Below are 15,301 nucleotides of genomic sequence, written 5' to 3'. Positions count from 1 at the left end.
GTATCTGAGGAGTCATGAATGGTGTTGAGCATTGTGCAATCATCAGTGATTATCCCCACTTATGACCTTATGATAGGAGGAAGGTCATTGATGAAGCAACTGATGATGGTTGGGCCTAAAGCACTACGCTGTGGAACTCCTGCAGTGATGAACTGGAACTGAGATGACTGACCTCCAACAGCCACAACCATATTCCTTTGTGCTAGGTATGACTCTAACCAGCAGAGAGTTTCTACCTGATTCCCATTGATTCCAGTTTTGCTAGGGCTCCTTGATGCCACACTCGGTCAAATGCTGCCTTGATATCAAGGGCAGTCACTCTCACCTCACCTTGGGAGTTCAGCTCTTTCATCCATGTTTGAACCAAGGCTATAATGAGGTCAGGAGCTGAATGGCCCTGGCAGAACCCAAACTGAGTGTCAGAGAGCAGGTTATTGCTAAGCAAATGCCACATGATAGTACTGTTGATGACCCCTTCCATTACTTTACTGATGATCAAGAGTAGACTGATGGGGCAGTAATTGGTTGGGGTGGATTTGGCTTTTTGTGTACGGGACATTCCTGGGAATTCTGGGTAGATGCCAGTGTTGTAGCTATACTGGAACAGCTTGGCTAGGGGGGCAGCAAGGTCTGGGGCACAAGTCCTCAATACTACTGCCGGAATATAGTTGGAGCCCAAAACCTTTGCAGTATCTCCACATTGGTATTCCCATATTGTGGTATAACATACCTTCCAATTTATTAAAATGCCTAAGTTGCACCTGCAAGCACAAAACCATCTAGTGTCTGTCCTCCCCATCCCCCACCAGCCACCTTCCCCCAGCACTGAAAGGGACTATACTTTTGCATGAACATTACAACTTAAATAGACATTTCCCAGGGACAAAAGTCAGGTTAAGGCTACCCCAAATTTGAGGGAAGGGAGAAAATTGCCAAGAAATGAGTTAAACTCATCTGTATTACCTCAGGTGTCATTTATCTGTGCTTCTTCCTTAATTACACTTGCTTGTCTTGATTCATTATGCTAATTCATTGTTAGGCTAATCTACAATGCTTGAGGAGGAAACAATGTTGTTTGATAGTTTGGCCAATACTTTGCTCCTCTGTTCCAGCATTTGACTGCACTTTGCACTACATTTGCCATCCATAGTAGGGCCTGTCTGTTGTGTCTTTCAGAATGGGAGAGCTGTTACACATCTGGCCCCATGGTATTTTGGTGGAGAATTGCCTGGTTTCAATGCTCAGGCAAACCTGATTAATTGAGGGCAATGCCCTCCTGCAACCTTTCGTCCTTCTGCACAGCCAACAACTGATTCACCACTGAGGGATTTTGTTGTGATAGGACTTATTGATTGGTAATTCTTGCTCACCATGTCACAGCGTGCTGTAAAGTATGTAGACTCATCCCATCTACTTTGCCCCTCCTGACGCACCCACTGTAGTCCATGGCTGCTTCCTTGTCAGAAGAGATTCTGCCTATTTTACAATAGCCTTAATGTCTGGATGCTGTTCCTGCTATTTGCCACACACTGATGTGGTTGGTAGTAGCAGCTCACCCCAATATTTGGTGCTACCTGATGCTTGCCTCCCAGCACATGGCAAAATACTTGTTCCTGTGACATGTGGTTAGGTCTGGAATTAAAGTATATTGCACCTAGATGGAACTGGGAAGCCAAGTTGAAAGGCTAAATTGTAGGACCAAGTTTGAAAGAAATGAAGAAGAAAATGGTCAGCCAGGTAATAGTGATTAAATGTCACCATGTTTAGATTTTTAAAAACTTGAAGATTGGAGAAGAAAGTTCGAGGAAGATAATGCATTCCATGTCATTGAAAAGGATGATAGGTTCGAAATGTTGTAATGAGTCTTTAATTGGACACGTTGATAAACAGGAATAGGCATGTGTAGGATGGCATATTTGGAGAACAAGGCAGGAAACTTAAGAAAAGTTTGGCGTGGATATAGCAGTTCCAGGGAAAATGGTAGATGTATCAATGTCCGAGCAGTAGGAGGCATGGTTCTTAATGAATATTTTGCCCTTGTCTTCAAAAAAGTGAAGAACAAATCTGACCTTGTAATTGAGGAGGAATGTGAAATATTAGTTGAGGTAAACAGTAAGAGATATTAAGATGTTTAACATCGTTCAAAGTGGATAAGTCACTTGGCCCAGCTGAAATTTATCCCAGGCTTCCAAAAGAAGCAAGAGAAGAAATAGTGGAGGCACCACAATAATTTTCCCATACTCTCTGGTTACTGGCTGGAGGACTGCTAATGTTGTAACATTGTTAAAATGAGAGGAAGGGACAGCCTGAGCAATAACAGGCCAGACAGCCTAGCTCCGATAGTGGGAAAATTATTGGAAAAAGTTCTGAAAGCCAGTGTCATTTTTTTTTAGAAAGGCAGGGATTAATCAAGAAATCAGCATGGATTAGTTAAGAACAGTCAGTGTGGATTAGTTAAGGGAAGGTCATGTCTAACTAACTTGATTTAATTTTTTGGAATCACAACGAGGGGGGTCACTGAAGACAGTGCATTTGGTTTAGTCTACATGAATTTCAGGAAGGAATTTGACAAGATCCCACGAATACCATAGAGTGCAAGAAGATAATAATGGGCAGGTGGTTGGAACAGTGGCAGATAGAGTTCAGCTCAGAGAAGTGTGAGATAATGCATTTGGGGAAGGTAAGGCAATGGAATGAGCAATAAATGGTAGATACTGAGGTATGGAGAAATGCATGTTCACAGGTCCCTGAAAGTGGCTGGACAGGTAGATAAATTGGTCAAGAAGGCATATGGGATATTTGCCAAGGCATTGGGTATAAGAGCTGGGAGGTAATGCTGGAATTGTATAAAACACTGGTTAGACCACAGGTGGAGTACTGCGTGTACATAACTCTCAAAAAGACATGATTGCACTATGGAGGGTACAGAGGAGATACAGAAAGATGTTGCCTGGACTGGAGAATTTTAGTTATGAAGAAAGTTTAGATAGGCTAAGATTGCTTTACCTTTGGAAATGAAGAGGCTGAGAAGAGATCTAACTGGAATGTATAAAATTATGAGAAGTCTAGGTAGAGTGGATAGCAAGGTCCTATTCCCCTTAGTTGCAGGGCATAGATTTAGGGTAAGAGGTTGGAGGTTTAGAAGGGACTCAAGGGGAACTTTTTCATTTAGAGAATGGCGGTGATAAACTGGAACTCACGGCCTGAAAGGGCGTTAGAGACAAAAACCTTCATCACATTTTAAAAAGTATTTGAATATGTAGTTGAAATGCCAAAATCTGGAGAATAGGCTGGATGGCTACTTAACAAAAACAGAATTACCTGGAAAAACTCAGCAGGTCTGGCAGCATCGGCAGAGAACAAAAGAGTTGACGTTTTGAGTCCTCATGACCCTTCGACAGAACTTGAGTTCGAGTCCCAAGAAAGAGTTGAAATATAAGCTGGTTTAAGGTGTGTGTGTGGGGGGCGGAGAGATAGAGAGAGAGAGAGAGGTGGAGGGGGGGGGTGTGGTTGTAGGGACAAACAAGCAGTGATAGAAGCAGATCATCAAAAGATATCAACAACAATAGTACAATAGAACACATAGGTGTTAAAGTTAAAGTTGGTGATATTATCTAAACGAATGTGCTAATTAAGAATGGATGGTAGGGCACTCAAGGTATAGCTCTAGTGGGGTTTTTTTTTAATTTTTTTTTTATAATGGAAATAGGTGGGAAAAGGAAAATCTTTATAATTTATTGGAAAAAAAAAGGAAGGGGGAAACAGAAAGGGGGTGGGGATGGGGGAGGGAGCTCACGACCTAAAGTTGTTGAATTCAATATTCAGTCCGGAAGGCTGTAAAGTCCCTAGTCGGAAGATGAGGTGTTGTTCCTCCAGTTTGCGTTGGGCTTCACTGGAACAATGCAGCAAGCCAAGGACAGACATGTGGGCAAGAGAGCAGGGTGGAGTGTTAAAATGGCAAGCGACAGGGAGGTTTGGGTCATTCTTGCGGACAGACCGAAGGTGTTCTGCAAAGCGGTCGCCCAGTTTACGTTTGGGCTGTCCAATGTAGAGGAGACCACATTGGGAGCAACGAATGCAGTAGACTAAGTTGGGGGAAATGCAAGTGAAATGCTGCTTCACTTGAAAGGAGTGTTTGGGTCCTTGGACGGTGAGGAGAGAGGAAGTGAAGGGGCAGGTGTTGCATCTTTTGCGTGGGCATGGGGTGGTGCCATAGGGCGGGGTTGAGGAGTAGGGGGTGATGGAGGAGTGGACCAGGGTGTCCCGGAGGGAGCGATCCCTACGGAATGCCGATAAGGGGGGTGAAGGGAAGATGTGTTTGGTGGTGGCATCATGCTGGAGTTGGCGGAAATGGCGGAGGATGATCCTTTGAATGCGGAGGCTGGTGGGGTGATAAGTGAGGACAAGGGGGACCCTATCATGTTTCTGGGAGGGAGGAGAAGGCGTGAGGGCGGATGCGCGGGAGATGGGCCGGACACGGTTGAGGGCCCTGTCAACGACCGTGGGTGGAAAACCTCGGTTAAGGAAGAAGGAGGACATGTCAGAGGAACTGTTTTTGAATGTAGCATCATCGGAACAGATGCGACGGAGGCGAAGGAACTGAGAGAATGGGATAGAGTCCTTACAGGAAGCGGGGTGTGAGGAGCTGTAGTCGAGATAGCTGTGGGAGTCGGTGGGTTTGTAATGGATATTGGTGGACAGTCTATCACTAGAGATTGAGACAGAGAGGTCAAGGAAGGGAAGGGAAGTGTCAGAGATGGACCACGTGAAAATGATGGAGGGGTGGAGATTGGAAGCAAAATTAATAAATTTTTCCAAGTCCCGACGAGAGCATGAAGCGGCACCGAAGTAATCATCGATGTACCAGAGAAAGAGTTGTGGCTACTTGTTGGCTGGCAGAGACATAATGGGCCAATTGACCTCCTTCCATATCACAAATTTTCTCTAGTTTTGTGGCTGGATTTTATGGCCACAAATCAGGTGTGCCCTAATTTTTCTACATTTCAATGATTCTACTGCCACAGATCAGTAGCTGAACCCAGTTAACACTTTGCTAATCTGGTTTTCTGTTTTATTTAGGCTGACAATGGTAACTGTATTGAATATGTCACTCTGACAGTCAAGGCAATTGGAATATCAATAACGCTTACTAAAACTGGCCGTGCCTTTCTTGGAAAAAATGAAACTGAACTTCCCTTTGTCTATGGGTCAGGTAAGCCCCACTGCTTCAGAGTTCAGGCTGTGTGTTTTTATGTTTCTTTGTTTACCTGAACCTATTTATCTCTCTTAGTACCTCTCTTGGTCTGGCACAAGGCCCATTTGATGCAGGAATGTGCTCTTGAAGCAAGGTTGAATTCTTTCTGATTTTCTTGTTACACTGCTAGAAGGGTACAGTAATGAAAAGTAAACTTTTAATGAAGAGGTCTGAATGAATGATCTAGGAATCAGTGTTCAAATCCAACTGCAGCAACTGGTGAATTTAAATTCAGGTAAATAAATAAGATATGGGATTTTTAAAAAACTGGAATAAGTAATGGTGACCATGAAACTACAAGATGGTTGAAGGCATCTGCTTACAACATTTTCCCTTTTGAGTCAGAAAGTGGGAGGTGGGCCATTTCCTGATTTGTTCCTGAGTTATGAAGGTCAGCCCCTTTACATTAACTTTTCATCTTCCAGAGTTGGGGTTGAGCTGGAGTTGAAGCCTCCAAGGCCACAATGGAGGTGGGTGGATGCTAATGCAGGAAGGTTAGAAGGCTGCCTCTATTTACTGGAACATCTCTACATGGTTGTTAGGCTTCCCAGCCCTCACCAACCCATTTCATCTCCATGTCCCCCATGAATCCTTCAAACCCTTTATGCTTGCCATGCACCCAGGACCTGAAGGCCTATGTCCCAGGACTCTAAAAGTGATAGATGCAGAGATATTGGGTGCACTGGCAATAATTTTCCAAAATCCCCTAGATTCTAGAACAGTCCCAGCAGATTGGAAGCTAGCAAAAGTAACATTGCAATTGAAGAAAGCAGAAAGAGAGAGGAAATAGACCAGTTAGCCTGACATCAGTCATTGGGAAAGTGCTGGAGCCTATTATTAAAGAAGTTTTAACAATACACTTAGAAAATCATAGTAGGATCAGATGAAGTCAATATGATTTTAAAAAAGGGAAATAGTGTTTGACAAATTTATTACCTTGACGATAGAAATAGTAGGGTAGATAAAGGGAAAGGTGTAGTGTACCTGGATTTCAAAAAGACATTCGATAAGGTGAAGATGAAAAGTTAATAGGTAAGATAAGGTCTCATGAAGCTGGGGTAATATACTGGCATGGATACAGGGTTGTTTACTGGAGAGGATGCAAAGAGTAGGCATAAATGGTTTACGTTGTAAGGGTGGCCGAGTTGCTACTATTGTTGATAGAGTTGATCTGCAGATATTTCTTGGGTGGAAACGTTGGGGTGTGTGTCCTGACGCCACGGCATTGGGGTGTGCGCACCTGCCGAACTGTCAAAGGCCTATTAAGGCCATTTAAATATCAATTCAAACGATAAATTGAGTTGCCCGTCCAACCTTAAGGTTGACAGGCAGGCGAAAAGCCCAGGTGGCCTTCGCATTTTACATGGAACCTCATCCACGGGTGGGATGAGGTTTCATGAAGGGTTTATAAATTAAATACATTTTTTCATTAATATTCCTTGACATGTTCCAGCTCATGTGACATTGAGGGACATGTCTTAAAATATTTTCTTTTCTTTATTTAAACTTTTAAACCTTAACCGAATCTCCCTGAGGCACAGAGTTCTGTGTTCTTTTGCACACACATGCGAATGAGCGCAGGCCCCAACTCAGGGAATTCCCCCCACCCGCACAGGGAGTGCACAGTGCTCTGGGCACACATCACACTGGACGGGCTTTAATTGGCCCACCCACGTAAAATGGTGGCGCGCACCTGATTGGGTTCGCGCCCGCCACCCGCACAACCCCCCTCCCAACGGGGGGAAATTTCTGCCCATTAAGTTTATTTATAATATACTCAGCAGCAACTGCACGTGTGCTTTCAACTCCAACTCTATCTCTACACTGACTGCTGAGATAGCCCATGCTACTCTCTTATTGGTTACTACAGATCATGTGATCTTCCCTAAAAGTATTATTCCTGAAGCTACATTGCACACTAAATAATAATTACTGCAGTTTGTTTTCAGGTTGACAGGCTGTGATCAGTAGAGTGCCACAAGGATCAGTGCTGGGGCATCAGCTATATACAGTCTACATTGATGACTTAGAAAGTAATGTATTTAAGTTGTAAAATTGATGTTCAGATAGACTTGGGTGTGCTTGTACAAGGAACTGCGAATGTTACTTGCCACTTGTCAGCCCAAGCCTGGATATTGTCCAGGTCTTGCTGCATTTGGACATGGACTGCTTCACTGTCTGAGGAGTCGTGAATGGTGCTGAACATTGTGCAATTATCAGCGAACATCCCCACTTCTGGCCTTATGATGGAAGGAGGGTCATTGATGAAGCAGCTGAAGATGGTCACTACCCTGAGGAACTCCTGCAATGATGTCCTGGAACTGAAATGACTGACCTCCAACAACCACAACCATCTTCCTTTGTGCTAGGCATGACTCCAACCAATGGAGAGTTTTCCCCCTGATTCCCATTGATTCCAGTTTAGCTCGGGCTCCTTAATTCCACACTCGGTCAAATGTGACCTTGATGTCTCACTTCACCTCGGGAGTTCAGCTCTTTGTCCATGTTTGAACCAAGGCTGTAATGAGGCCAGGAGCTGAGTGGTCCTGGCAAAACCCAAACTGGGTATCAGTGAGCAGGTTATTGCAAAGCAAGTGCTGCTTGATAGCACTGTTGATGACCCCTTCCATTACTTTACTGATGATGGAGAGTAGACTGATGAGGCCAGGTTCGATTTGTCCTGCTTTTTGTGTACAGGTCATACCTGGGCAATTTTCCACATAGCTAGGTAGATGCCAGTTTTGTAGCTGAACTGGAACAGCTTGGCTAGGGGCACAGCAAGTTCTGGAGCACAAGTCATTTGTACTATTACCAGAATATTGTCAGGGCCCATAGCCTTCGCACTATCCAGTATCTTCAGCCGTTTTTTGATATCACTTGGAGTGAATTAAATTGGCTGACGACTGGCATCTGTGATGCTGGGGACCTCCAGTGGAGGCTGAGATGGATCATCCACTCGGCACTTCTGTCTGAAGATTGTAGCAAATGCTTCAGTCTTATCTTTTGCACTGATGTGCTGGGCTCCACCATCATTGAGCATGGGGATATTTGTGGAGACTCCTCCTCCTCCAGTGTGTTGTTTAGTTGTCCACCACCATTCACGACTGGTGGCAGGACTAGAGAGGACTAGAGAGCTTAGATCCATTGGTTGTGGGATCGCTTAGCTCTGTCTATCACTTCCTGCTTATTCTGTTTGGCACACAAGTAATCCAGTGTTATAGCTTCACCAGGTTGGCACCTCATTTTTAGTATACCTGATGCTGCTCCTGGCATGCCCTCCTGCACCCTTCATTAAACCAGGGTTGGTTCCCTGGCTTGATGGTAATGGTAGAGTGGGGGATATGCCGGGCCATGAGGTTACAGATTGTGTTCGAGTACAATTCTGCTGCTGCTGATGGCCCACAGCGCCTCATGGATGCCCAGCCTTGAATTGCTGGATCTGTTTGAAATCTACCCCATTTTGCACGGTGATGGTGCCACAAAACACGATAGAGGGACTTCGTCTCCACAATGACTGTGCGGTGGTCACTCCTACCGATACTGTCATGGACAGATGCATCTGCAGCAGGCAGGTTGGTGAGGATGAGGTCAAGAATGTTTTTCCCTCTTGTTGCTTCCCTCACCACCTGCTGCAGACCCAGGCTAGCAGCTATGTCCTTTAGGACTCAGCCAACTCAGTCAGTAGTGGTCTTACTGTGCCACTCTTGGTGATAGACATTGAAGTCCCCCATCCAGAGCACATTCTGTGCCCTTGCCACCCTCAGTGCTTCCTCCAAGTGGTGTTCAAAATCAAGGAGCTCTCATTCATCAGCTGAGGGAGAGCGGTACGTGGTAATGAGCAGGAGGTTTCCTTGCCCATGTTTGACCTGATGTCATGAGACTTCATGGGGTCCAGAGTCAATGTTGAGGACTCCCAGGGCAACTTCCTTATTACTGTACACCACTGTGCCCTCGGTCTGGTGGCTCTCTCCTGCCGGTGGGACAGGACATACCCAGGGATTGTGATGGTGGTCCAAAACAAAAACAGAAATACCTGGAAAAACTCAGCAGGACTGGCAGCATCGGTGGAGAAGAACAAAGTTGATGTTTCGAGTCCTCATGACCCTTCAACAAAACTAAGTAAAAATAGGAGAGGGGTGAAATATAAGCTGGTTTAAGGTGAGGGGGGAGGTTGTAGGGACAAGCAAGCAGTGATGGGAGCAGATAACCAAAAGATGTCAGACAAAAGAACAAAGAGCTGTTGAAGGTGGTGAAATTATCTAAAAGAATGTGCTAATTAAGAATGGATAGCAGGACGCGCAAGGTACAGTTAGCTCTAGTGGGAGTGGGGAGAAATAAGACTAAAAGGGCATAAAAGGTATAGATTTAAAAATAATGGAAATAGGTGGGATAAGAAAAATCTATATAAATTATTGGAAAGAACAAAAGGGAGGGGGAAGAAACAGAAAGGGGGTGGGGATGGAGGAGTGAGTTCAATATCTAAAGTTGTTGAATTCAATATTCAGTCCGGAAGGCTGTAAAGTGCCTAGTCGGAAGATGAGGTGTTGTTCCTCCAGTTTGCGTTGAACTTCACTGGAACAATGCAGCAAGCCAAGGACAGACATGTGGGCAAGAGAGCAGGGTGGAGTGTTAAAATGGCAAGCGACAGGGAGGTTTGGATCATTCTTGCGGACAGACCGAAGGTGTTCTGCAAAGCGGTCGCCTAGCCTGCGTTTGGTCTCTCCAATGTAGAAGAGACCGCATTGGGAGCAATGAATGCAATAGACTAAGTTGGGGGAAATGCAGGTGAAATGCTGCTTCACTTGAAAGGAGTGTTTGGCCCCTTGGACAGTGAGGAGAGAGGAAGTGAAGGGGCAGGTGTTGCATATTTTGCATATGCATGGGGAGGTGCCGTAGGTGGGGGGTTGAGGAGTAGGGGTTGATGGAGGAGTGGACCAGGGTGTGCCGGAGGGAACGATCCCTACGGAATGCCGCCAGGTGGGGTGAAGGGAAGATGTGTTTGGTGGTGACATCATGCTGGAGTTGGCGGAAATGGCAGAGAATGATCCTTTGAATGCGGAGGCTGGTGGGGTGATAAATGAGGACAAGGAGGACCCTATCATGTTTCTGGGAGGGAGGAGAAGGTGTGAGGGAGGATGTGCGGGATATGGGTCGGATACGATTGAGGGCCCTGTCAACGACCGTGGGTGGAAAACTTTGCTTAAGGAAGAAGGAGGACATGTCAGAGGAACTGTTTTTGAAGGTGGCATCATCAGAACAGATGCAATGGAGGTGAAGGAACTGAGAGAATGGGATAGAGTCCTTACAGGAAGCGGGGTGTGAGGAGCTGTAGTCGAGGTAGCTGTGGGAGTCGGTAGGTTTGTAATGGATATTGGTGGACAGTCTATCTCCAGAAATTGAGACAGAGAGGTCAAGGAAGGGAAGGGAAGTGTCAGAGATGGACCAAGTGAAAATGATGGAGGGGTGGAGATTGGAAGCAAAATTAATAAATTTTTCCAGGTCCCAACGAGAGCATGAAGCAGCACCGAAGTAATCATCGATGTAGCGGAGAAAGAGTTGTGGGAAGGGGCCGGAGTAGGATTGGAACAAGGAATGTTCCACATTCCCCATAAAGAGACAGGCATAGCTGGGGCCCATGCGGGTACCCATAGCCACACCTTTTATTTGGAGGAAGTGAGAGGAGTTGAAGGAGAAATTGTTCAGTGTGAGAACAAGTTCAGCCAGACGGAGGAGAGTAGTGGTGGATGGGGATTGTTCGGGCCTCTGTTCGAGGAAGAAGCTGAGAGCCCTCAGACCATCCTGGTGGGGGATGGAGGTGTAGAGGGATTGGACGTCCATGGTGAAGAGGAGGCGGTTGGGGCCAGGGAACTGGAAATTGTTGATGTGATGTAAGGTGTCAGAGGAATCACGGATGTAGTTGGGAAGGGACTGGACAAGGGGAGAGAGAAGGGAGTCAAGATAATGAGAAATGAGTTCCGTGGGGCAGGAACAGGCTGACACGATCAGTCTGCGGAGACAGTCCTGTTTGTCGATTTTTGATAGGAGGTAGAAGCGGGCCGTCCGAGGTTGGGCGACTATCGGTTGGAAGCTGTGGGAGGAAGATCTCCAGAGGAGATGAGGTCAGTGACAGCCCTGGACACAATGGCTTGATGTTCAGTGGTGGGGTCCTGGTCTAGGGGGAGGTAGGAGGAAGAGTCTGAGAGTTGACGCTCAGCCTCTGCGAGGTAGAGGTCAGTGCGCCAGACAACAACAGCACCATGGCTGGTGAATACACGGCTGGGGCTGGGATTGGAAGATGGGGTGGGGACGGAGGGACAGGCAAGGGTGGAGGGTCCTAGATGGGTGTTGGTGTCGATGAGTTGTTGGAGCTTGCGCTCCTTAGCACTTGAGAGAAAGAGAAAAAGTTTCTTGTTGAGGCGTCGGATGAGCCGAAGGATAAAATGAAACTGGGGGCACGTTCAGCTTTGAGAAAGGGTACGGCGGTGCTGCTGGAGGGAGAGGTCGAGTGTGTTCATATGGCAGCGCATGGCACTGAGTGTGGATCTCAGAATGTGACGGGAACAGCAGTCCGAGAAACGTTTTATGTCCCGGAGATACCTGTAATCCTGGGTGGGTTCAAAACATGAGGGATGGAATTTCAGTTGAAATCCACGTGGGGTAATTCGGAGATGGAGACAGTCACTGAGAAAGGAGATATGGCTGTGAAAGCGGGTTTTAGTAAACACCTTGTCAAACACCAGGAGAGAAATGGAAAGAAATGAAGGTGAACAAGGCAAGAGAGAGATTCGAAAATCCTGATGGAGAGTAGGACAGAACTTCTTCAAGGTAGGCATTTCTTAAAGAGAAGTGGCAGTCAATTAAACACAGAGATAAAAACAAAAAACCGCCGACGCTGGAAATCCAAAACAAAAACAGAATTACCTAGAAAATCTCAGTGTCTGGGACATTATCTGTAAGGTATGATTCCGTGAGGATGACTATGTCAGGTTGTTGCTTGACTAGTCTGTGAGACAGCTCTCCCAACTTTGGCATGACCCCTCCGATGTTAGTAAGGTGGGCTTTGCAGGGTCGACAGGGCTGAGCTTGCCGTTGTCGTTTCCAGTGCCTAGATTGATGCCGGGTGGTCTGTCCACTTTCATTCCTTTCTTGTGACTTTGTATTGGTTGGTTACAACCAAGTGGCTTGCTAGGCCATTTCAGAGTGCATGTAAGAGTGGAGTCACATGTAGGCCAGACCAGGTAAGGATGGCAGATTTTCTTCCCTCAGAACATTAGTGAACCAGTTGGGTTTTTTTTTATTACAGTCAGTAATGGTTTCATGGTCGTCATCATCAGGCTTTTAATTCTAGATTTTTATTGAGTTCAGATTTCACCATATCTGCTGTGGTGGGATTCAAACCCAGGTCCCCCGAGCATTACCCTGAGTTTTTGGATTACTAGTCCAGCGACAATACCACCACACCATCACCTCCCCTCTCTTGGCAGTGGATCACTCAGCTTGAAGAATGCAGTTAGCTGCAAGAATTAATATGAATTGTAGATGTCCTCTGATTCTTGAGCCTTCCACTAACCAGTGCAGTTTTTCCCTATCTATTTTGTCCAGTAGTAATCTGGATTAAGATATGGCAGAGCAGGTTTTATGTCTGGACATAGGTAAAGCTAAGGATCAAGTTCTACTGAGGGAGTTTGAGGAGCTAGATTCTAAATTAATAAACAGAGCCTGAAGGGTAATCTCTGACTTACTACCCAAGTTATGCACAAATTGGCATTAGGTCTTGCCAAATCTAATTGCGAAGGCTCACTGTTTCACCTGTTTTACTTATTCCAAACACATTCACCTCTTTCACAACAAAACAGAAAAACCTGGAAAAACTCAGCAGGTCTGGCAGCATCGGCGGAGAAGAGTACAGTTGACGTTTCGAGTCCTCATGACCCTTCAACAGACATCAACTGTACTCTTCTCCGCCGATGCTGCCAAACCTGCTGAGTTTTTCCAGGTATTTCTGTTTCTGTTTTTGTTTTGGATTTCCAGCACCTGCAGTTCTTTGTTTTTACATTCACCTCTTTCTTTGTTGGCTATACACTAAACATGAGCGGTTTTTTTGTCACATATGCAAGCATTTGCAAAACCAACATCTCCTTTCAGGATTTCTTTCTCACTTCTCGTTCTACACACTTGACTTTCCATTCCTCAGAACCTCATCCTGATTCCATTGTGTTTCTTCCCCAGTTCCTCGCATCTACACTGTATGTGACTGCGCTTAACATCTCTACTTTCTTTTTCAAGACCACCCACTTACTTTTGCTCTGTCGTTCTGAAGGACAAAACAATGAATAATGATAGGTGAAGATCACGATCAAGACAGGAATAGGAAACCTCAAGCCCTCATCCAAATGGAGTAGGATCCCTGCAGATTAATGGTTTGGCTAAAGTTATGAGCATTAGAAAAGATGAGGTTGGTGGCTTAGCTGAAGTAAACATTGTGGGTTATAAACTGGTCTGCATCCATTTTTCAGCATGGGGCTTGCAATTTATGACCTGCGTATGCCTGATCTCATTGAGGCAGGTAGCATACAAACTTGGTGATGCCTCCTCATTTACCTGATTGTAGCATTGGTCCAAGCATTGCTGAATGCTTAGGCATTTAGCATGGGGGTGTGTAGCATTTAGCATGGGGGTGTGTAGCATTTAGCATGGGGGTGTGTAGCATGTGTAGATATCTCATGGTGCAGCCAACCTGCTCCTCTTAAAGGCAGTCTCCTCTTAAAAGGGAGCTGCTGCTGGCTGCATGCAAGAGATGCACAGATGGAGTCCCAGGACAGGGCTCCTAGTTTCATGAATGCTGCGCTGGGAGCTTTTGTGGTCAAGGTGGACAGGAGGGGGGAGGTGAAATTTCCACAAGTGCCAGAAGGTTTTCAAGCCAAACCCTCAGAAGGAAATGGAAACGGGCTGCCAGGGAAGTGAACACAAGGAGTCTGGCCCAAGGACCTGGCAGCACGCTAAAAAAATGTTTAATGGTCTTACACGAGTAGTCAAGATCTGTGAATGCATCTTCAAAGGACCTCAGACTCACCACACACCAAATGACTCAGGCTGCTCAAATCACTGCATGCTCTCCATTCACCAAACAGCTATTGACAGTCAGGAGGTGAGGTACTTGCTGCAGAATTCCTAGCCTCTGATCTATTTTTGTAGCCACAGTATTTATGTTGGTTGCCCCCAGGAGGTTGCCCCCAGAATTCAGTGATGGTAATGCCATTCAATGTCACAGGGAGATGGTTAGATTCTCTCCTGCTTTCAGATGGGGTTTTCTGCTCCCTCGCACTGGCCAGATCTTCCGGTCCCACCAAAGTCTACAGACATTTGAAAGGCTGAACTCATCCGCTGCAGAGAAACCTGCCATGGCTGGGCTTGAAAGTCACTTGCCGCTTACTAGTCCAAGCCTGAACATTGTCTAGGTGTTATGACACAGCTTTTGATAAAGGCTGAGTTATTTAAAATCCCAGAGGGAAAATTTAAACAAATGTCATAACCTAAATTTTCAATTGGTATGTTTGAGATTCAACTCTGAATTCAGGAATAAAACCCACCAAGCCTCAAGAGGTTTTTTATATAAATTAAATTAAACATTTATTAATTTAACAACAAATTTAAACACATACACGTCTACAAATTACTTCCATAATAAACAAATACCCAAATTAATCTTCACCAAGGCAAAAATAACCCATAATCAGAAACCAGGCAAAGCACATTTTACCTTACAAATTCAAAATGATGTTCTTTTCAATTTGGTTCCTTCATACAGTGTGGGGGTTACAGGCTTAGATCTTACATGCCCCTGACTTACACACAAAACTCTTCTGTATATATCTAGCCTTCCCTTTGAATGTAAATTCTCATTGTATCACCAGGCCCTTTGAACTCCATCTCTCTTAACAATTAAACCCCTTTCATAGTTCCAATTGTATTAATAATATTGGTGTCTCCTCGCTAGATGCAAGGTTTCACCCCCAGTCTTTGAATGGTTTATTCAACAGAATGCAA

General features: G+C 45.4%; 1 protein-coding gene across 1 annotated transcript in view; it reads left to right on the top strand.

Annotated features, from left to right (window-relative positions):
* LOC121276825 (otogelin-like protein) overlaps window positions 1-15,301 on the top strand; it is an 81,525-nt gene that overhangs the window by 9,944 nt on the left and 56,280 nt on the right. Inside the window, exon 4 of the mRNA XM_041185368.1 lies at window positions 5,080-5,212. Coding sequence (XP_041041302.1) covers window positions 5,080-5,212 — 133 coding nt within the window. The remainder of the gene's footprint in view (window positions 1-5,079; window positions 5,213-15,301) is intronic.

Source organism: Carcharodon carcharias, chromosome 4, assembly GCF_017639515.1.
Source record: "Carcharodon carcharias isolate sCarCar2 chromosome 4, sCarCar2.pri, whole genome shotgun sequence".
Classification (NCBI taxonomy): domain Eukaryota; kingdom Metazoa; phylum Chordata; class Chondrichthyes; order Lamniformes; family Lamnidae; genus Carcharodon; species Carcharodon carcharias.
The sequence above is the reverse complement of the archived record's forward strand: the minus strand, read 5'-3'. Positions and strand labels throughout refer to the sequence as shown.